Below are 24,017 nucleotides of genomic sequence, written 5' to 3'. Positions count from 1 at the left end.
GTCGTGATCCTCGCACCAGGCTTCGAATATTCTCCAAATCCTTATGAATGTTAGAGATGTAGAGAACTTCTGTGCTCGGAGTAGGGTGGTAATAACAGCCCCCGAGTATCAGCTCTCTCAGGTGAGCCCTCTCAATGGCCAGACCATAAGAGAGAACAGAGCTGGATCGTGGAAGATCGGCCCTTGTTGGAGCAGGTCTCTGTGTGGAGGTAGTGGCAGGGGAGTCCCTGTCAGTTGTCTTCACTTGTCTACGTACCATGGTCTTCTTGACCAGTCCGGAGCCACAAGAAGTACTGGTACCCTGAGTAGTCTGATCTTGTGAATGATTGCACCTAATAGGGGCCACAGCGGGAAGGCATCCAACAGAGTCTCCTGTGGCCAGGTCTGCACCAGGGTGTCGATCCCCTGGGACTGAGGTTCCCGCCTGCGACTGAAGTAACTGGGTATCTGAGCATTGGACCGGTTTGCCAGAAGGTCCATGGTTGGTGTTCCCCAACAGTTCACTATCAGTTGGAATGCTGCGGGCAACAGCTTCCATTCTCCTGGGTCTAGACTTTCTCTGCTGAGGTAGTCTGCCGTGATGTCTTTCCTGGCGATGTGGATGGCTGAGATCTCCTGGAGGTACCCTTCCGCCCACATTAGGGGGTCTATCTCCAGAGACACCTGTTGGCTTCTGGTTCCTCCCTGACGGTTGATTTAGGCCACTGTTGTGGCGTTGTCAGACACGACTGACCGCTTTGTTTCGGAATCTGTGACTGAATCGTAAGCAGGCTAGTCTGACTGCCCGGACTTCTAGGCGATTGATGTTCCATCCAGACTCTTCTGCGTTCCACTGCCCTTGGGCGGTTAGCTCTTCGCAGTGTGCGCCCCATCCTCGTAGGCTGGCATCTGTGGTGAGCAGGATCCAGGTCTGTGAGGATATTCTTGTTCCCTGGCTCAGGTGGTCGTCCTGTAGCCACAATCGCAGTTGGAGCCGAACTCTGCCCAGGAGCTGTAGACGTATGGTGTAGTTCTGAAACAGTGGATTTCATCATGATAGGAGGGAGCGCTGTAGGGGGGTCTCATGTGAGTTCGTGCCCATGGTACTACTTCTAGAGTAGATGCCATGAACCCGAGGACTTGTAGGTAATTCCGCGCTGTGGGGCGAGGTTCGCTCAGCAGGGTTTGCAACTGGTTTCTCAGTTTTGACCTCCTTGTCTGTGTTAGGATGACCTTGTCCTCTTTGGTGTCGAAGTGGACTCCTAAGTATTCTAGACTATGAGGGCTGCAGACAGCTCCTGTTTGTGTTGACCACCCATCCAAGGCTCTCTAGTAGAGTTTCGACTCTGCTGGTTGCCTGGTGACTTTCCTCTGGGGATTTCGCCCTGATCAGCCAATCGTCTAGGTAAGGTATACGAGGATCCCTTCCTTCCTCAGTGTTGCCGCCACCACCACTATGATCTTGGTGAACATCTGGGGTGCTGTGGCTAGTCCGAAGGGTAGTACCCGGAACTGGTAGTGACGGTCCAGGATTTTGAAGCGTAGGAAGCGCTGATGATCTTGATGGATTGGAATGTGTAGGTATGCTTCCGACAGATCCAGGGATGTGAGAATCTCTCCCGGTTGTATCGCCCTTATTACGGAGCGTAGGGTTTCCATGTGGAAGCGGGGAATCCATAGGTGGTGGGTTGACAGACTTGAGGTCCAGGATGGGCCTGAACGTACCCTCTTTCTTGGTGACGATAAAATAAATAGAATAATGTCCAATATTTATTTGTTGTGGAGGCACTGGGGTTATGACTTCTAGGTCCAGTAATCTGCTCAGCATATCCTCCACTCCACTCTCTTGTAGGGGTCAAGGCAGGGGGATTCCACAAACTTGTCCGGAGGCATCCGGAGGAAATCCAGGTAGTACCCTTCTCGAATGATGGTTAGGACCCACTTGTCTGAAGTTATCTTGACCCATCTTTGGTAGAATAGGGCAAGTCTGCCCCCTATGGCTTCTTCCTTTGGAAGGGTCAGCTGATTCTCATTGTGGGGTGCAGCTGGGGCCTCGACCCGAGCTGGATCCCCTCTTGTTGTGCCTGTTCCGAAAGGACTAGTTCCTGCCTGTAGGACGAGGCGCTTGATAAGTGTTTCTGTATGGATTGAAGCGCTGTGAACCTCTGCCTATGGAGGATCGAGGGAAGGGGCGCTGGTTTCTCTTATTCCTGTCCTCCAGTAGCCATGGCAGTGGGGACTCGCCCCATTTGTCAGCCAGTTTCTCTAGTTCGCTGCTGAACAGGAGGGATCCCTTGAAGGGCATCTTGTGAGTCTTGTTTTGGAGGATGCATCGGCCGACCAGCTTCGGAGCCAGAGTTGCCTTCTGGCTGCCACAGCTGATGACACTCCTCTAGCTGCAGTGCGCACTAGGTCGGAAGCTGCATCCGAGAGGAGTGATACAGCTGGCTCCATGGCTTCCCCAGGGGTGTTGCTCCTGGTCTGTGATAGGCAAGCACATGTTACCACAGTGCAGCAGGCAGCTATCTGTAGGGACATTGCGGCGATGAAGGACTGTTTAAGGATGGACTCCAATTGTCTGTCTTGGGCATCTTTGAGTTCCGCCTCCTTCCACTGGGATAGTACTGTGCTTCGAGACTGCGCAGACCATGGCATCCACCTTTGGGCATGTCAGAAGATCTTTGGCTGCTGAGTCCAGAGGATACATGGCTGCCATAGCCCCGAAGACTCTGGAGCAATCCATTCCAGGTTAATTAGCTGTTGGACAGCTTGTAACAGAAGGAAATGGCGGAAGGTCTGACTGAGTCCCTCTAGCAGGGGATTCATCTTAGGCTCCCCCGAGGCACTTGTGCCCAGGATAGCAAGCTCCTTCAGGCTGCGGGTGACCAGGTCTGGAAGCTCGTCCTTGGTGAAGAAGCGTCTCATGGTCCGGTGAGGCTCTGTCCCCTGGGGAGTTCCCCCTCCTCCAGGGGCTCTGACTCCTCCTCTGAGATGTCCGTGTCCCCGTACGTGGGACTTCCGGGTAGTGGATTCACTTCCCTGGGCCTAGAGGGGCCCGGAGCGTAGAGGTCCTCTGGTGAAGGCTGTGGCCGTGATATCGGAGGCTCTGTCTGCATGTGGACAAAGATGTGCAGACTTTTGAAAAATTCCACCCAGGAGATAGACGCTGGGTCCAAGCTAGGGGGCGGTGTCCCTGGTGGGCCCCGTTTGAGTAGGTGTCCCACTGTTAATTGCTAGGAGCACTCAGGCCCAGATGGGACTGGCCCTGGACTTGATCCCCCAGGGCCTCCTCACATTGGATACACAGGGCGTCGGCCTCTTCGTGTTGAGTGGCTCTGATGTAGCATGCTGAGCAGAGGCCCTGAACCTTGAGCTCCTTTTCCAATGGTGCCTTGGATATAGGCACGTAAAATCTCTTATGCGCTCGGCACAGTAAGCACGAGTTGCGCGCACAAGAGATGTTGTGCGCACGGATCGGAACAGCGGACAGGGTGGCGAACAGGGCCAAGATGGCGATGGCGACCACGCGAGCAATATGGCGACCACCTCGGAGGGTCTCCACATGGGAAGACCCTTGGATCTAACCGGGGCCTTGCCCTGCTAGGGCGGATCAACCCGGTAGCACTGGTCCCGGCCGGCGACCTGTGCGACTCCTCTAGCTTTGGAGACTGGAGTCTTTAAACAAGATTTCTACCTTACCTTGTCTCGCCGCTTCCCAGTTTCGTTCCGGGCGGCTGCGGGGGGAAGAGGGCAAATACCTTCAACGCCACACTCAAGTTTGTACCCGCCGAGGGTCAGCCGCCGGACCGAGGCTCACCTCCGAGGGACCACAGAAATCACCTCGGGAATTCTCAACTGGGGGAGGGACCCGAAGGTGTCACCGCAGGAGAGCAGGGCTCGCTGTAGAGGTAAATTTTCTTCTTAATTTGGGTTTTTCTCCATTGAATTTTGCTCTAACGCTGGGAGAGTGTGCAGGTAGTCCCTAACTGCTATGGAGACGGAAAATACTGAAGAGCTGCACTTCCTGCAGGGGTATATGTACTAGGGCTGACGTCAGATTGAAATCTAATCCATCTCCAACTGCTATCAGGAATACACTATATACCCACTGGTCCTGAGTCCATCTGTTACACGCTAGTAAAGCTATATTGTTATATTCTGTTATTAATGAAGAAAATAAAACACTTTTCCAGTAAAATATTTATGCTTAGCGCACCTGTCTTGAGGCTTTATTAATGAATCTCGTACATGTGGAATAGGCATGTATGGCTGCAAGTCTTTATTTTCTTGGCATGCTTCACTGTGACTTTTAAGAACATCTGAAATTGGAACAGAAAAAAAAATTAAGTTCAGTGCTAAATATTCTATTCAACATCAGTTTTGGTTTCAGCTTTACACAAAATTAAAATCTTTAATCCATAAAAAATACTTGCTTAAATACACTCAAGTTTCATAGGACTGCATGACATGGGCTCCAGGATCAGCCTACTCCCTGAACAAAGATTTGAATTATACATGCAATTTAATTCAGAACCTTGATAACAAAAGTGGGTGTCAAGACAGAAAAAGGCCTTTCTGAGCACATATAGTTGTTCCCCACCACACAAGCCTCATTAGTCATTAGCACAAGCTAAACTTCAACTCTAAAGGGTGGAGGATGGATTGTGCAATCAACTGCCCTGTTGTCTATGGAGAACGTCTGTAATAGATAAGCAACTTTGCTTTCTCCATGGACATAAATCAGTCATACAACTTAAGACAAACTTGTTGAGATGCTGTTTTTAAACAGTAATGAGCAGATTTACATATTTCTTCTATGGAAACAGCAAAAATGGCCCTAGGAAATTGTGTAGCCCTGACCTGTTGTGCTTTTACTTTACTCTAAAGTTACTGCCCTGAGAATAACAGTAGGAATTACAATCTGATATCTATGTGGAAAGAGTTTGCTTTCTAATTGAAACCCCCTTGTTTGATTGGGCTGTAAGATATGAAGAATAGGATTTCCTATAAGGCTTTCTTTGTTTCAAAGAAAAGGGCCTTCACCCGATGGAGCATGAGCAGCCTACTTTCCCCTTGTTGGTGCATGGCATTGAAAAAATGGAGGCAAAACAATGGACTTGTTCAAAGGAAATTGAGAAGCTAGGTATAAATTTTGGATGAGTTTTTAATCCTACTTTGTTTTCGTAAATCTAGGTATATGGAGCAAGGACTAGAGCTTGTAATTTGCTAACTCTTATAAGAACATAAAATTTGCCATACTGAGTCAGACCAAAGATCCAACAAGCCCAGTATCCTGTTTTCAACAGTGGCCAATCCAGGCCACAAGTAAATAGCAGGAACCCAAAAGGTCGATAAGAGTGTATGCTGCTTATCACAGGGATAAGCAGTTGATTTATCCAAGTCTACCTTAATAATGGTTCATGGACTTTTCTTCCAGGAACCTGTCCAAACCTTTTTTAAACCTAGCTACATTAACAGCTTTCACCATGTCCTCCATTCAAACTCTGGAATTCATTCAAAGGCAATGAATTGCAAAGTTTAATTATACATTGAGTAAAAATAAAATTTCTCCTATTTGTCTTAAATGTATCACTTGGTGACTTCACTGAATGTCCCCTATTCTTGATACTTTATGAAAAGTTTATACAACCGATTTGCATTTACCCATTTAACTCCAAACATTTTATAAACCTCTATCACATCTCCCCTCAGCTATCTCTTCTCCAAGCTGAAGAGCCTAACCTCTTTAGCCTAATTCCGCTATATCTTTTCTGAGATATGGTGACAAACTGCACACAATACTCAAAATGTGATCGCATCCTTCAGCGATACAGAGGTATGATCAGACTTCATGATCTGATCAACAATTTTACAGCTTTCCAGTCAGAACAAGATTTCAGCCTGTCTCTTTATGAGGATGCTAGGTCATATAGCATTGACAGTTTATGTCGCACCATTTATCTAAGAGAGGTTTAGTAGCATCTTCAAAGCTCAGTGGAAATCAGCACTTGAAACCTCTTTCTCACAGGATACACATCCCAGAATCCCTCATACAATCTCTGATGTAGTATGCCAGCCTTTAAATCTTCTAAGCAGCCAACTGTTTCATTATCTTCTGTTTTAAATAGTATTAACCATGGATGCCTCCAATCTCAGTTAGGGACCCCATCTAAACAACCTGTGTCCTTAAGGTCCTTGGACTTCACAAGAGAGTAAACGCCAGATAAGCCATCTAGAATGGAAATGTCTTTAAAGCTCTGAAGGTATTCAATCCATGGTTTAAAGGAAAAGTAATACTATGTAACATCAACTAGCGAGGAGGAACAGGCTCATTAATCCTCTGCCAGGAAATATGTAAAATGTGGAAATGGGCGATTTTTCAACAAATATTCCTTATGGCTGTTCATCTCCCTGAAAAAACAGAATCAGATAGTGAACACATTGTACAGAAAGTTAGACACACACAAATGGTCACTGGACCATAACATAGCATATCAGCTTTTCCAGGTCTGGGGAACTCTTCACAACCCCATTCAACAGCAATGTTCCTGTCTTCTGTTCTAAAAGGCGGGCAGGGGACAGTCTGGCAATCAGCACTTTTTTCAACATGGAATCATGAGCTTTTTAAAACACTCCTGCCCCACATCCCCTCATATTTCTCTTATAACTAGAATAATTAAAACATTGAGGGAAATTGATTTAATGTTAATAGCCCTGTTTTGGCTACATCATATCTGGTTTCCATGACTTCAACACTTAGCTTTCAGTATCCAAAAAACTAGAGAGATTCCCAAAATTGATCACTCAACATAATGGGAATCTTGTCCTCCTGAATCTTCACTTTAGCCCTGGTGGTCTGGATGTTGAAACCCAGCTAGTAGTATGCAATACCTACAGAAGTAAGCAAAGTCCTCTAGTAGAACATTTCCACTAGAAATTCTTCATTTCAAATATAAAAGATTTTCAGTGTGTTGTAAGCATAGAATTCAAAACCCTTTAGCCATCCTAAATCATTTCTTCAGTACCTATTACATTTTCTAAATCAGGATTAAAAACTGAGTCATATAGCAGCTTGCTATTACCATTCAAAAGGGAATTTTTGTTTCTCAACAATCTAGAGTTGCCAGGTTTATGAAAGGCCTAAATCTTTTATCCTCAAAGTAAAGATCCTCCTATGCTGTAGGATCTTAACAAAAGGTGGTTCTGCTCATGAAGCCACTTTGAGCCTACAGCTTCAGTGAAACAAAAATTTGTCTCTTGGAAATATCTATTTTTGATAGCCATTGCAAAAGCAAAAAGAATGCTAGGAATTATTGGGGAAGAAAAGCAAGTTTGCTTACCGTAAACGATGTTTCCGTAGATAGCAGGATGAATTAGCCATGCTGTCATGGGATCTGTCAATCAGGCCCGGGAGGCGGAGCTTGTCAAAGCAGAGAACAGAGCTTTGCTCTCTGTGGCTGCGCGTGTGTTCCCACACAGGAAAGTAACAATCTCTTCAGTCTGTGATTAAGCATAATTGTAGTCGAAGACTTGGTGACTGCCAGGGAGGAGGGTGGGTCAGCATGGCTAATTCATCCTGCTATCTACGGAAACATCGTTTACGGTAAGCAAACTTGCTTTTTCCCGTCGATAGCAGGGCTGAATTAGCCATGCTATCATGGGAGTCCCAAGCTCCCAATCACGTCATTTATGATATATATGTTTGTACGTGATCTTTGACAGTGTGGCAGTCACCGTGGACCAGAGGATAGAGATTGCAGTACTGCTTGCCCTATCTTCGCATCAGTGGCTGCTTGTTGGTCAAGGCAGTAGTGAGATGTGAAGGTATGAAGCGATGACCATGTAGCTGCCTTGCAAATGTCTATGGGTTGTACATTCTTCAGGTGTGCCAAGGAGGCTGCTACTGCTTTGACTTGGTGAGCTTTAGGAGTAGAATGTAATTGTAAATTCTGTTTATCATAGCAGAATTTGATGCACTGTACTATCCAGCTGGAGATGGTGCGTTTAGCCACTGGTAATCCAGGTACCTTCGGGTCAAAGGAGACAAGAGTTGCGAAACACGAGTCAGAGTTCGTTCTCTCTTTGTAGTGTGTTAAAGCTCTTTTACAATCTAGTGTGTGCAGTAGTTTTTCCCTATCATTTGCGTGAGGTTTAGGGAAAAAAGTTGGTAATTCCATGGTCTGATTGAGATGGAATTGAGTAACTACTTTTGGTAGGAACAATGGGTGAGTTCGGAGAACTACCTTCTGGTGATGAAATTGCAAATATGGAGGGTAATGGACCAAGGCCTGCAACTCACTAACTCTTCATGCTGATGTTACTGCCACTAGGAATACCACTTTCCATGTGAGGTATTTAATGTGTGCTGAGTCCATGGGTTCAAATGGGGAAAGCATGAGTTGTTCCAGGACTATGTTGAGGTTCCATGGAACTGGAGGTTTAGATACCTGAGGACGAACGTGAGTTAATCTCTTGATGAAACGAGACGGTAATGGGTGATTGGATATAGGAATATTGTTTACTGGTCTATGATAGGCGCCTATGGCGCTAAGATGAACTCTGATGAATGTTGCTAGACCAGCTACATATAGTGTATGAAGATAGTCCATGAGCAACTCAGGTGAGCAGTCCAATGGTGGTACACCTTTGGAGGTGCACCAGGTAGAGTAAGGTTTCCATTTATAACTAATTCTTCCTTGTGGAGAGTTTCCTGGATTCCAACAAGACGAATTGTGCAGAGTTGGAAACTCCCTGTTCTGTTAGAAGGAGCCACTCAATCTCCACGCTGTCAAGTGGAGAGATGAGTGTAGCGGGTGTAGAAGTGTCCCTTCATCTTGGCAGAGAAGATCCTGGCAATTCGGTAGCCGAATTGGGTCCTTGATGGATAGCCGGAGAAGGAAACTGTACCATAGTTGCCTCGGCCAGGCCGGGGCTATGAGTATAAGTTCAGCTTTGTCTGCTAAGCACTTCTGAATTGTTCTTTTTATGAGTGGTATGGGAGGAAAGGCGTACAGAAGGCCTGTTGTCCACGGGATGAGGAAGGCATCTTGAGCGATCCTGAAGTGGCTTGGTCTTATTGAGCAGAATTTGGGAACTTGAGTATTGATCTCCGTTCCAAAGAGATCTATTGATGGTATCCCCCCACTGCGTGAATATGTCTTGGGCTATTTCTGTATTGAGTGCCCATTCGTGAGGATGAAAGATGCGACTTAGTCTGTCCGCTCTTGTGTTTGCAACTCCTGGTAGATAAGTCGCTTGGAGATGTATGCAATTCCGGTGGGCATGCTCGAAGATGGTCAGGGTTTCCTTGCAAAGGGACCATGAACCAGACCCTCCTGTTTGTTGATGTAAAACATCGCGACTTGATTGTCCGTGTAGATCATGACTCTGCGTCCTTTCAAGTGGTCTTGGAACACTCGTAATGCATTGCGAATTGCTCTGAGTTCTAACAAATTTATTTGCAGGTTCTGTTCCGAGATTGTCCATAACCCTTGTGTTTCGTAAATCTCGAGGTATGCACCCCAGCCCTTGTGAGACACATTTGTGGTTAGGACTGCGTTGTGAGGAGGGGGACTGAACAACGCTCCTTTGGACAGGGTGGAGTCTAGGAGCCACCATGTTTTATCTTTTTTCATTTCGGTGGTCAGCAATACCATCTGTGTCAATGGTTGTGAATGTTGTTTCCATTGGCGTTTTAGTCCCCATTGCAGGCACCTCATGTGTAGCCTGGTGTTGGGAACCGTGAAAATCGCCGCCATGTGGCCCAGGACTACCAAGACCTGTCTCGCTGACTGTTTCTGAGTATGGTTCAAGGTACGTAGAAGGTGACGAAAGTGTGATATTCTGTCGCCTGGTAGGTATGCCCTGTTGCTCGTAGTGTCCAGGCATGCACCTATGAACTGTAACTGTTGTGTTGGTTGCAGGTGTGATTTCTGGAAATTGATCACTAATCCTAATTCCTGTAAGCATTGTATCACCCGATGGAGGTGATCTAGTAAGATGTTGGGAGTTGAGGTGATTATGAGCCAATCGTCCAGTTATGGAAAGATGGTTATACCTTGTTGTCTGAGATGAGCCACCACCACTACCATGCATTTGGTGAACACCCTGGGTGCAGCCGATAGTCCAAAGGGGAGAACTTTGTACTGGTAGTGTTGATGTCTGTAGCGAAAGCATAGGTAACGCCACGAGGATGGATGGATTGGGATGTGTGTGTAAGCATCCTTCAGGTCGATAGAACACATCCAATCACTGGTTTGAATGAGAGGAAGGATTGATTTCAACAATACCATTTTGAATTTCTCCTTGATGAGAAATTTGTTCAATTCCCTTAGGTCTAGTATGGGACGAAGGCCACCCGACTTCTTGGGTATGAGGAAGTATGGGGAATAAAATGCTGCTGATTTGGAGCCTGGGTGAATTTGTCGAATTGCTTGTTTGCGAAGCAAAGCAATTTCCTCCCCCAGTTGTGGTTGGGGTTTGTGAATCTTGAGTGTGGAAAGATGAGGCAATATGGGTTTTGTGGTAAATTGGAGTTGGTAACCGTGACGTACTCTCTCCAAAACCCATTGATCGGATGTTATTCTTTCCCAGGCTTCCAAGCAAGAACGAATTCTGCCTGGTGGAGCTTGATGTTGTGGTGGTGGCTGAGTAACTAAAAAGATGAAGCCGCTTTTGCTGCAGAAGTAGGTTGTTGTGCTTGCTGTCTTTGGTTAAGTGGTTTACCTCTACGTGGGTTTGAGGTATTCTCTTGTGGAGCAGGATGCTGGTAGGAAGGGTATGTGTGTACGAAAAGACTGATAAGATCTATAGGGTCTTCTGGCATATGTTTGCCTTCGAGTAGATGCAATATAACGACGTGTGGTCGAATAATTAGGATGTGACTTTAACGATTGTACTGCTAAAGCTTCTTCCTTCAGTTTACCTACTGCATCCTGGAATCTCTCTCCAAACAAATTATCTCCTGTACATGGGAGGTTTGTTAGTTTCTCGTGCAAATCTTCACGTATTGAACTTGAACATAACCATGCTAGTCTGCGGGCTGCAATGACTGTTGCTGATGCCCTAGATGTTTCAAGTGCTTCGTAGATTGACCTCAAAAGGTGTAGAGAACACTCTTCCATGTCATGAAGAGGCGGAGGTATCTGATCCGCCATAGAGGAAAGCATACCCGTCATAGCTTGCATGCACTCATATAGGTATTGTACCATGTAAAATTGATGGTGCATAATTCGGGTAGTCAACAGAGTTATGGTATATTTTCCTGCCAAACTCATCTAAATATTTGTTGTCTTTCCCTGGTGGGAATGAGGAATGAGATTTTGTTTTCTTAAATCTTTGCATCGCCGATTCCACCACTATCGAAGTATGAGGTAATTGTGGTAGAGTATACGGTGATGTTTTCCTCATACGAAATTTTGTGTCTGTCTGTTTTCCTGGAAACGGCTGCAATTGTATAAGGTGCATCCCAGGACTTCTGTAAGACTGAATGCAGGAGTTCTTGAGGTGGAAGAGATGTTGGTTCCCCTGGAGTATCAAAAATCTTTAGGAGACCCAGGGTTTCTGCCCTAGGGTCTGTTTCTTTTTGGACCTCTTTATGCAGAATTGTACACAAGTTTTCTAGGAATTTTGGGTATGTGAGGTCTTTCGGAGGGGAGTACGGTTTCTGAGGTTGTTCTTGGGGATCCGATGGGAAACCCATAGATGATGATGGGGATGTTTGTATTGAAGGAGAATCAAAAGATCTATTGTGAGTATGAGTTTGCGAGGTTGGTCGATTCGTTATGGGAGGAATAAAAAATTTTTTTTTTATTAATATAAAAAAAATTTTTTTTATTCCTTACAACTGTTCATCACAGGTAACATGGCTATTGTGGTAGCCATATGTTGACCTTTATTTCTATCAATATAATAAAAAAACCCAAATACTTCTGGAATAAAATTAAAAATAGTCCTTAAAACCACCTTCTTAAATACTTCTCCTCCTGAGGTGATACAAGTACAGCTTTCGGCTCACTCACCACAAAAAAAATAAAAATCTTGTGAATAACAGAAGGCGAAAGGTGCCCAGGCACTCAAAAGGCAGCATAGTGAGGCATTTACCTCATATTTCAAGAAAGAAACAGGTTTACAAACTGAAGATCTGATCTCTCAAATTTTAAGAGATCTGGGTGTGCTGTCAGATCCTTTCCAGATATTAGTCTTCATATCAGATCTCTCTTCTAGATAAACCTTAAATCTCACTACTTTGGACCTTCATCTTCAATCCCTTGAATAAAGATTATAAAAAGGTCCCTCTGATAGTCTCTGCGGATTTAATCTCTGCAATAGGTAAACGTTTCCTAAACAGAATAGCATGCTTTATCAGTCTTTCATTATTTGAGAAGCAAATTTATTAAATGCCATATTACTTTTTTCTTCCACAATACCTTGCCATTAACTATAGATAGCCCGAATTAAGAATTTTTAAGAGCTTAGCTGAGTAGATCTTTCAAAACGGGAATTAACATTCAATGTGGACCATGCTACTAACCTGAGAAATGCAGTGTCATCTGAGCAAGTACAGAATTAAGCTAATCACTTATGCCCCTGAAGTCTGAATCCTACCTCTTGTAAAATTATTTTCTCAGGGGGAGGAAATGGAAAAAAAAATATTATCCATTAGTTCCATGTTACCTCAGGCAAGTCACTTTAACTTCTGTTGCCTCGGGTACAAACTTATTACCTGAATTACTAAGGGTTTCCCCCCATAGATACAAAATGGGAGAAAAGCCTTAATGAATCTGGCACTTATTGGAAGCCCTCCGGGGAATAGGGAAATATCTTCAGTTGCTGAATGTAATCTGCTTTGAAGTGGCCAAAAGCACAATATAAAATAATTATATAAAAGTAGAACTGTAGAAATGTCTCCGCTTATTCTTGTGCTAAGAAATCATTAAGTCCATCTTGGAAACACTTTGGTGTGAACAAATTCAGAACACAATTCATTGATCATTCTTATGGCCCTGAATCTAGACTTCTGCTAAATTAGCTAGAATCTTGCATCCACATTCCTAAAATTTACTTTTCTGCTTCACAATGTGTATGTACCTTTGTTGTCAGTTTATATTTTCACAGTAATTTCAGCATTCTAACAAAAAGAATCAGTGGAAAAGTGCCTGTTATAACAGGAGAAAAAATTTCTCCACTGATTTTACAACATTGATATTACTAGGAAAAATTAAATAAAAAATGTAAACAAAGGTCCCCAAGTATGAGTATGGCCTCTTCCAACAACTCCTTGTATCCACTTGTTTTGTTTATTTACATTACAGAAAGAAAGCTGTCAGCCTTGATTTTTACATTTTTCCTACTTGGAGGTATTTTAAAAAATAAGCAGGCATACAACATTGTTCTCATTTCAAAAATGTTTATAGGAGCAAGGATTCCCCACAAAACTATAAATTTCGTGCAGCCCATCTCAGTAGGGTAGCTCTCCAATCTACCGGTACTTGGCTCACATAGAACTTAGGAGCTTGCACTTAGGTTTCAAATCAACCATCATGCTAAAAATCTTTTAACCCCTACAAAAAAAAAGGGACAATTGCAGATTGAAATTTCATCCTGGAAATGGCCACTGTGCCAAAATAAAGTTCTGTAATGGTCTCATTAAGTTTGGTATAATGATCCATTTTCATTTTTCTTGAGAATTTCAGTGATTTTGCTCTTACTGTAGTCAACACTATAAATTCTCAGGAAAAATAAAAAACTGAAAACAAAAGTTCCTAAATATACCTCTATAGTAACTGCCATTAGCGCCAAAAGCCAAGTGCAATAGTGTCTATTTTTTTCCCCAAACTTAAAGTTTGAGAATTTAAAATTCATAATCAGCCAACATTAAAGTTTCCCATATAAATGCCATAATTAAATAACCCACAGCCACCCCTCTGAACCACTCCTACTTCAAACAGATTCAAATAACCCAACCAGAGTAGAAACTTATGTAAACCCGATCTTTTGTGTGAAAATATCTTCTCCCATACCCTCCCCTCCCCCATCCTCTTCATAGGATAACAGCCAACAAACCCATTAGCTCAAATTCCCAATCAATGCTTTAAGTACTGCAACACAGGATACCATAATCGAAACGCTCCCTCAGGCTTCTCTTTAACCCTATACGTTAATATCTCCATTTCCATTATCCATCCCACTTTCACAAGCCAATCCTTAAAATGCAGGTGGTGCAATGGTGTTTTCATTTGCCTAAAATAACCCTCCTCCTCACTGAGAATATTATTTTAGCCCAGCATCCCTCATTTTGTCCCTGCATAACCTCCAGGAGGTAGATAAAAAAATATATACCCTCGGGTCCGCCAGGCTAGAAAGAGCAGTAACCTGCTTCATAACTGGCTTTCACCTCCCTCCAAAACAGGGTTAAGATGGGACAGGAAAGTTGTTGGGTTTTTTTTTTTAAACATTACCACCAGGTTGGTAAGAAAATTTTCCCACAGGTAAGACCAGTTCTGAGTAGGGACCATCTTTGTCCTAGTTAAATCTCAGTCATGGCTCAGCAACAGATCACACACATAGCTTCGTAAAAGGAAAAAAGTGTTCTCATTGAGAAATTATTCAGAAAATAGCAGGCAGAAAGTAGTAAGAACCCTATGTGTTGGTCTCATTTTGAAAGGGGGGAGGAAGACTTAACCTAGCTGTCTGGACCGGTAAGGAGAATGACGACATCTATTAATTCTGCACCAGCAAGATAGAATATTAACTGTACTGAAAACTATATTAATTTTGAAATTCTAATTTTAGTCAAATTATGAAAGTACGACAAGGGGAACATTTTACTGATTTGTGGTATCATTAAATATGGACTGAATAAGCAAGAGTTAACCTGAAAAAGAAAAAACAAAGCTCATACCTATGATTTTTATCACCATGTCATACATTTGTCTTGTTTCCTCCTCTTCTTTGGCCCATCGATATTTCATGTAATGCAAAACACCCCATATCAACCCCACACCTGTAACAGATTGAAATATTTACTGTTCTTTAAATTGCAGTTTGTAATATTAAAAATACTGAAAATCTTCATTAAAAACTATAATACTGAAATCCCCTTTATTCAAATACAGTAGAGTAAAAGCATGGATTTGTAAATACAATTGCAATGATCTAACAAAAAAAGAAATCCTGGAATTTCATGTACATTAGAGCATGTAACCCTAGAATTATATTCAAATTATAGTTGGCTATATCTATAAAGTTCACTTTTTTTTTTTTAATATACATTGAATACAAGAGAATTGGAAAAAGGCATGCAGAAATGTTAGCGCTTTGATGATTTCCTAGGCTAGATCCTGTTTTTGCTAAACACTCACATCAAATCTTGAGTATCTTTTCTTTGACTGGCTTCTTTATTAGTTTCTGTATCAATTTATCAAAACAATGAATGTTAGCCATTGCATTGGCTAACATTCATTGTTTTGATAAATTGATATACACATATATATATATATATATACACACACATACACACAGCACTAACCATCAATATAACATGAATATTAAGCAAGCACAGCATCCTCATCCCCTCCTAGGGCAAAAGTTATAACTGGAAATCAAACTCATCTTTTGCATAGTAATATGTTTGTTTTAGAATATAAACCACACAGGGCTGTTGGTACAGGTGGTATATAAATACAAATAGATAAATAAAATAGTACAAAACATTTAGTGCTATTTTATAGCAGTTTTTTAATATATGAACAAAACTGCCACAGTGGGTTAGACCAAGCATTCATGTAGTTTAACATCATGCTGTACCCGTTGCAAAAGAGAAGGTACCTAGAGGAAGTATATAAGAAGTTAGGAATATATGTATTTCTTTCCAGTTCCTTGCAGTTATAGTTTTGCGATTCAGTGAACCTACAGTGATTTCCCTATTATGTTTTATAGTGTAGACCAGTGGTTCCCAAACTATGGTCCACTGACCCACCAGACCATAAGAGGGGTACACAAGCTGTGGAAGTAGAAAGAAAAAGCCCATGCAAAGAAGAAACCTCAGGCCACCGCCGGACCCCATCCCGAGGCAGCAGCAAAAAAGGAGGCCCGAGGCCACCGGTGCACCCCATCTCACAGACAGCTGAAAGAGGCTGCTGGGCCGCCGGCACACCCCATCGTGCCAGCAGCTGAAGGAGGAAGCAGCTGCAAGGCCGTTGGCAGCCTGAGTAAGGAACAGGCTGTAGGATCCTCTCTCCCCTGCAGACTCCAGGAAAAAAAAGATAAGGAGAGACCTGGGTAAGAGAGAGGGTATATAAGCATGTATGCGTGAGAGACAGCCTATTGTGAATGAGAAAAGGAGCGTGTGTGTATATGAGAGAGAGCATCTGTTGAGAAAGAGGGAGCATTTGTGTGTATGCGTGAGAGAGGAGTATGAGCATATGTGTGTATGAAAGAGCATGTTTGGGTATGAGAGAGAGCGCGTGTGTGTGTGTGTGTGTGTGTGTGTGTGTGTGTGTCCACACGAAGGAACATGTTTGTGTGAGCAAGCGTGAGAGAGGAGAAAGTTTGTGAACCCTCCTCCTCACCCTTACTGATGATCTACAGCAATCTCAGGGTGAGTGAAAATCAGAAGTTCCCAGGTATGGAGAATGGACATTTTAAATAATTCGTTTAAATTAGCTGTTTGATGTGTGTTTTGAAATATTTTATTGTTTGGGAAATTTAAAAATAATTTATGAGTTTTCTATTATCGGATGTTCTGTGTCAGTTTTGAAATATTTTTGTTAGTATGGTTTTACTGTTATTTTATATTTCTTGATTGTATTTGATGTTTTATGAGGAACAGCGATCTGTTTTTCCATTACTGCAATACATGCAGAGTCTGGCTTCTTGCAGTTTCCAGCAGTTTTTGTTTGCACGTTTGTATTTATACTTTTTTTTCTCTCTCTATTTAGTGAAGATCTGTGTGTTCTCCATCTCACTTAAGTGAGGTATTCAGCTACCTTGTAATTTATAAATAAGGATCTATAGCAGCCTGACTTGTTCTGTATTTCTTATAGGAGGTGTAATGTGTTTTAAGGCCTGTTGTAATATTTGCAGTGATGACTTTTCAGAGGCAAGGTGGCTACTGTTTGAGTCTGGTAGTTAAGGTATGGCAGATTTCAAGAATCTGGGTACATTTTTTGCAGGGTTTTGTATTATACAATGTTACTGGTACTGGAGGGAGTTTGTGTTGCTGTTACTGATATAACAACAGAATTAGAATATTATTTTTGTAGTAAGTGGTAAGAGGAAATGTCTTTGTTCTGCTCTGCACTCTGTTGGTTGAGTTTCTGTGAATGCAGAGTTTTGTAGAATGTGAGATGCAAGTTTTATATTGGGATTTGTCCCACTCCTTTGTAGAAGAATTTTTGATTGATGTTCTTAAATAATTTTAGTAGTAATTTTACTTAGAGGTTGAAACTAGCCGGGGATTTCTTTTTGTTACTTAGAAGGTTCTTCTGTCTGGGGGTGTCAATGACATGAATGCCCAGCATCTTGCAATAATGGTGCAAAATGTTTGTAGCAGTGCCTCTTATTTCATGAGCTAGGGTATCCCATCTCTGCATATATGGAATTTGGTAACAGGCAGGTGTGCAGAAAGCCATTGGATCCCTGACAAGACCAAATTAATAGGGTGGTTTCCCTACCACAGGTGATTTTTTTTTTTTTTTTAAATAGTAATAATTTTCAAAAAATACCATATTGGGGGGTGGGGGCTAGGAGGTAAATGTGTGCAAACATTCCTCCACATTTCCCTTTTAATGATGTGGGGTTGTCAAACATCCCTCTCCTTTGCCCTTCCTAATTGGTCTCATTCTCTTTGATCCACAGTCCATCCCAACTAGTCCCCCTCTCTCCATCCACCAGTCCATCTTCTCAAGTCTTTCTGTCCCTCCACCAATCTCTCTCTCCCTCTACGAGTTCCTCACCAGCCTCTGTCTCCCTCCAGTAGTCCATCTTCGCCAGACTCTCTCACTCCCCCCTTTCCAGTCACTCTCTCTCCCTACCCTCCTCCAACAGTCTATGCCCCAAGTTGCTCCAGATTCAGCTCTGTGGCTATCTAGTTACTGTATATGAATACATTCTTCCATATTTACTGCTGTGCTTTGCAATTAAATCTATTCTGCTTATATCAGAAAGCATTATTTAATAAGTTTTATATATTAATGAGTGATATGCATATAATTATTTCTTTGTTAGTACATTAACTTTTCTTTATACAGCACAATTGCAGGTAAAAATGTAAGAGGAGCATGTGGGGGTCCACAAAAATTTTGGAACTTGAAAAGGGGTCCACACTCCCAAAAAGTCTACACCAGGGGTTCCCAACCTATTTTCCACTGAATTCTCTAATTCTTTTTTGAAGAAAGTTACATTCCTTGACCAAAACATCCTACAGCAATAAACCATATACATTAAATATACTTTGTATAGTCTCTGATTTTAAGCTTGCTGCTTGATGACTTCATCAGGTGTATCTTGCTCTTCTAGAACAATCAGAAAAGGGTCACAATTTACTTTATCTACATTTTTCATGTTTTACATACCTCTATCATACCATTCTTTGGTCATTTTGTTTTCAAGTTGAAAAATCTTTGCTCGTCTATCCTTGAAGTTATCCTATACTTCTAACTATCCTTCTTTGTACCTTTTCTAGATACACTATGTCCTTTTTGAAATGGAATGACCAAAGCAGCACACAATATTCAAGATGTTGGTACACCACAGATTTGGCTTTATGCAATTATGCATTTTTTGATTATCTTTGTTTCAGACAGTATAGTAAATACAATAAATAAATAAATTGTAGCGTAATTGTTTTAGTTTTGCTTGCAACTCTTAATTCCTATTACGCGTTCTGACAGACACTGCACACTAGACCAGTGTTTTCCAGCCCAGTCCTAGGGGCAGGTTTTTAGGAACTCTCATGCACATTCATTCTGGATGTCTACACACGCTAGATCCCAAAGGAGAAAGGTGAGAGTCCCTTAGGGATCATGTATTGGGACCACTGCTTTTTAACATACTTAAAAATGACCTAGAGATGGGAACAAGTGAGGTGATCAAATTTGCTGATGATACAAAATTATTCAAAGCTATTAAATCACAGGATGATTGTGAGAAATTGCAGGACCACTTTATAAGACTGGGAGACAGGGTATACAAATAGCAGATGAGATTTAAAATGGACAAGTGCAAAGTGATACACATACGGAAGAGCAACCCAAATTATAGCTACACAATGCAAGGATTCACGTTGGGAGTCACTACCCAAAAAAAAGAATCTAGGCATCACCGGGTTCAGAATGATTAATTGTTAGGTAAAGTTCTGATGAGTCTAGTACAGGTAATGATGCATCTTTAATAGATGGGTAGATTAAGGAAGGTGGGGTAAAGGGGACCTGGCTTTCTAGAACCAATCCTGTTGCACCTTTCTTTGGCACTGGTTTGTGGAACAATTGGACCGTTTGGCTGTGACAATTCAGAAATTTGTGTTGAGTGAAATGCTAAGAGAAATTAGGGAAGCTAACCAAATTGGTAGTGCAGTAATAATGGGAGACTTCAATTACCGTAAACTGTAAACAAAAAAGGGAAACTGTATCATTAAATTCAAATTGTTGCCTAAAGTGACGGTGTCAGCAAGCCTGACGTTGTAATTCAAACCCGAATCCAACCGGACCTCTAATCATTCACCATCACTTCTAAAAAAAAATCTTTAATTATTTTTATGTATAACTTTCTTTTTATATGTTTTTTTTCTTTTCCTTAAAAATTAGTCATCAAGACTTATATAGTCCACTCCATTAATGACGTGAAGGCAAGGAATAGTTGGCATTCTCTCAATGCTTAATATGAATAGACCCGCCCAACACGGCCGATGTTTCACTTAATAAAGCTTCCTCAGGGGCATCTAGATAGACATCAACATAGGAGTGTTCGCCTGAAAATTTAAAGAAACAGTCTTAACACTTTCTAATGGGGTAGAATGAAAAACAGTACTTATCTGACCCCCGTAGGCTACCGATTCAAAATGGACCCGACGTCTCAAACATTCTTCTGCGTCGCAGGGAAGAACCGAGGCTAGCGCGTACGTCCCGTTTAAATATACAACAAGTATGACGTCATGAGATGACGTGTCATTTGTAAAAAATATATATGTTGATTGATTGACAAGCTCATCCGAGAAATTTTAAATCCAATTGGCCAATCAGTAAGTTCATCCGATTGAGGAGACTTTGTTCCACTGCAGCAGATTATGAGGTTCATGCAAAGAATCTTATCGAACGATTTTTACAACGAGGTTACCCACGCACATGTATTCGAAAAGCTTATTTGCGTGCGAAGTTTGCACATCGTGAATGGTTATTTCTGCCTAACACCTCTACTGACAATTCTTCTCAAACAACGTGTGTTCTACCTTTTTCAACTCAGGCATACAAAATTCGAAGGGCCATTTACACCAATTGGCATGTGCTGCAGTTGCGTGGCGTTTTTCAGTCTCCCCCTCGTATAACATTCTCTAGAGCACCCAATCTGAAAAACATGCTGGTTCGTTCAGATTTCACCATTAAAAATAATGACAATATTGTCACGGGTTCACATCAACCATGCAACACCTGTTCAGTCTGTCCAATGTCAGTAACAGGAAGTATTACTTCACATTCTGGTTACAAAATTTTTTTGAAATATGCAACGTCTTGCGTTTCAATGATGGTTGTTTACATGATTGTTTGCCCGTGTGGTTTACAATATATTGGTAAAACCAAACACCTCCTAAAAACAAGGATGATAGAACACAAATCAAATATAAAAAATTCCCGGATTGAAGAGCCACTTGTTGCACATTGTCTAACACACAAACATTCATTTAATGATCTCAAATTTTGCGCTATTGACCATATTCCAGTGCACTGGTGCGGTGGCAATCGCGAAGGACAGTTACTGAAATTAGAGCAACGTTGGATATACCGACTGGGGACAGTGAGTCCAGCTGGTCTTAACGCTGACTTAGAACTGCATTCTTTTCTAGGATAAAGTGCATTTCTGTTGTACAATCCTATGTTTCAATTTTCCCAGGATTTAGTGATTTGCTTGTCAATCAATCAACATATATATTTTTTACAAATGACACGTCATCTCATGACGTCATACTTGTTGTATATTTAAACGGGACGTACGCGCTAGCCTCGGTTCCTCCCTGCGACACAGAAGAATGTTTGAGACGTCGGGTCCATTTTGAATCGGTAGCCTACGGGGGTCAGATAAGTACTGTTTTTCATTCTACTCCATTAGAAAGTGTTAAGACTGTTTCTTTAAATTTTCAGGCGAACACTCCTATGTTGATGTCTATCTAGATGCCCCTGAGGAAGCTTTATTAAGTGAAACATCGGCCGTGTTGGGCGGTCTATTCATATTAAGCATTGAGAGAATGCCAACTATTCCTTGCCTTCACGTCATTAATGGAGTGGACTATATAAGTCTTGATGACTAATTTTTAAGGAAAAGAAAAAAAACATATAAAAAGAAAGTTATACATAAAAATAATTAAAGATTTTTTTTAGAAGTGATGGTGAATGATTAGAGGTCCGGTTGGATTCGGGTTTGAATTACGTCAGGCTTGCTGACACCGTCACTTTAGGCAACAATTTGAATTTAATGATACAGTTTCCCTTTTTTGTTTACAGTTTACCTATTTGGGTTGCTGTGTAGACTCTCCTTGTTATAATTTTGTGGTTAGACTTCAATTACCCCAATATTGACTGGGTAAATGTATCATCGGGACACGCTAGAGAGATAACGTTCCTGGATGGTAGACTGCTATGCGGGCAATAAGAATAGTGCCCTGGAACATTTTCTCCCAAAAGCATCCATTGCTCTGTGATCCTTCCCCAGGGGCACGAGAGCACTTGGCCTACTTGAGAGCAGATTCAACAACCACTGATTGGTGAGGCAGCTGATGCTTCTCAAATCCAAAAGGCTTTTGGATAAGATAAATCATGTCCTCCTTCCTATTCGTGGAATGCACTGTTCAGGAGTGTTCACACATCTTCCACAATAACACCACAAGGATCTCTAGCACTAAGCCTGCCATGATCTCTTTGGGAGGCTCCATGTACTGGCTGATGATATCTAGTGCCTGTAACCCTCTTTAGTCATCAACTGAAATGGTATGGCCTTAGTCATCACCTGAACAAACCCTGGGAAAGGAGAGATCCTCCAGCGGGGACTTCCTTCGATCATCTGGAGATGGTTCTGAGGGGAGACTTTCTGAAGCATCATTGGAAGCCATGGAGTCGTTCCCCAAGGGTTCATAGGTGCCCTCATCTCCGCTGTCAAATAGCGATAGGGCCCTAGATGTTTGGCTCCCGACCAGTGGCGAGGGCACTGGTGGAAATGGTCATTTTAGCCCGGGCCCTGGTGCCATCTCCGGTATTGGTGGGGGTTTCCTCCTTCTAGGAACTGGGAAAGACAACCAGATCCCCTAATGGCAGAGATGTCTATGCCATCCTGGGATCCGACACCGGCTGAGTTGGTAACACGCCAACAAGCGTGTGCAGGAATTCCAGGAGCAGTTCAAGGAGCAATCATGCCAGTGTCATTGCTGTCTGTGCTCCAAAGCAGAGGCCACACATCATCTTCTCCACGGCCAGCTACACAGGCACCTCCAATTCTTCCTCAAAAATTGCTGATACCAGGACAGGCTGGGGATGCAGGAGGTGTAACCAGATCCTCTTCAGAGCAGAGAGGAGGATCAGTGGCTGGCATTGGGACCAATGGAGACCATGGTATACTTCCTGGCATCGATAGAGGTCTGGCTCTCCCCACCACAGGATCGCTTTGGGGCATTGTAGCAGAAGCTGGTGCATCCCCATACCCAGCACCATGTATCGATGGGGACAGATGCAGATGCTTCCTTTGTTTTCCTTGATGCTTGGATTGATCATTACCTGGTGCCAAAGACAAACAACATTCTTGATCTGGAGGAGCCAGATGATGGCCAGTCTCCGGCATCCCTTTCAGCTGACAACCTCAACGGAACTGGCAGCCCTGCTGACGTGGATGGCTCATCCATCGATGCAGCTAGAGGTCCCTTGATGTCGATGTCTCCAATACGAATGTATCGATTTCTGGCCCAAAGCAGCACTCAGTCTTGTCGAGCCGGATCTTATAGCCCTTTGGGATCATCCTGGTGCTCTTGCTGCAACCCCAGACATCGTGCAGTGCCCCAAGGCAGAGGACACACCTATCATGGGGCTCTGTGACAGACATGGTTTTCATACACCTAGGGCACTTCTTGAAACCCAAAGTGGACATGATGTTGCGAAACAAAAGGGTTGCGTAATCGATGGCAGCACGCACGAAAAGAAACTTATCCAAAAATAAAAAAAAACTATTTAGGATGCTAACAGGACAACTGGGGGGACCCCACATCGACCACACCAAGAACAAAAGAAGAATTCTTGAAAAAAGCACTGAAAAAAAAAATAGTGTTAAAACTGAGGCTCACCCAACCACGAGACTCTGCGGGGTCCCTGCATGGACACATGGTATGCCTGAGCATGCTCAATGAGGCTCAAAGTTCCAGAAACTTTGACGCAAGTTTTCCATGCTGGGCTCCATCCAATTAGGACACCCATCTTGCTTGTTTGAGCTCTGAGAAAATAATTTATGATAGAATACCATCTCTCGCAAACCACCAAAGTCTCCTGAGGCCTGACATGGGAACCACTCTCTCACCCCAAACTAAATGCAGCAGGCATAGCATCAGCAGGCCAGAAGATTGCTCTCAAAGTAGCCCCACACTGTTGGTCAAAACTATATCCTCTGCTGTCCAACAGAAGTGAAACAGGAAGAGAATGTAGGGAAAAAATGAATATGGAGAAGATATGGGATTTCATAGTCTTCCTGGTTCCTCAAAGTTTCTGCTGGTGCTTAACATTTTTCTGATCTTAAGTACATAAATATAGGCATATCAAATCTATAAAAGTAATACAATTAAAAATATTAAA

At 42.6% G+C, this 24,017-nt stretch overlaps 1 protein-coding gene across 1 annotated transcript in view; it reads right to left on the bottom strand.

Moving 5' to 3' along the window:
• LEMD3 (LEM domain containing 3) overlaps positions 1-24,017 on the bottom strand; it is a 334,102-nt gene that overhangs the window by 154,681 nt on the left and 155,404 nt on the right. The window contains exons 7-8 of the mRNA XM_029615649.1: positions 14,882-14,983; positions 4,196-4,298 (exon numbers count right to left, since the gene is read on the bottom strand). Coding sequence (XP_029471509.1) covers positions 4,196-4,298; positions 14,882-14,983 — 205 coding nt within the window. The remainder of the gene's footprint in view (positions 1-4,195; positions 4,299-14,881; positions 14,984-24,017) is intronic.

The sequence above is a fragment of the Rhinatrema bivittatum genome, chromosome 9 (assembly GCF_901001135.1).
Source record: "Rhinatrema bivittatum chromosome 9, aRhiBiv1.1, whole genome shotgun sequence".
Taxonomy (NCBI): domain Eukaryota; kingdom Metazoa; phylum Chordata; class Amphibia; order Gymnophiona; family Rhinatrematidae; genus Rhinatrema; species Rhinatrema bivittatum.
This window is presented reverse-complemented; position numbering and strand designations above follow the sequence as displayed.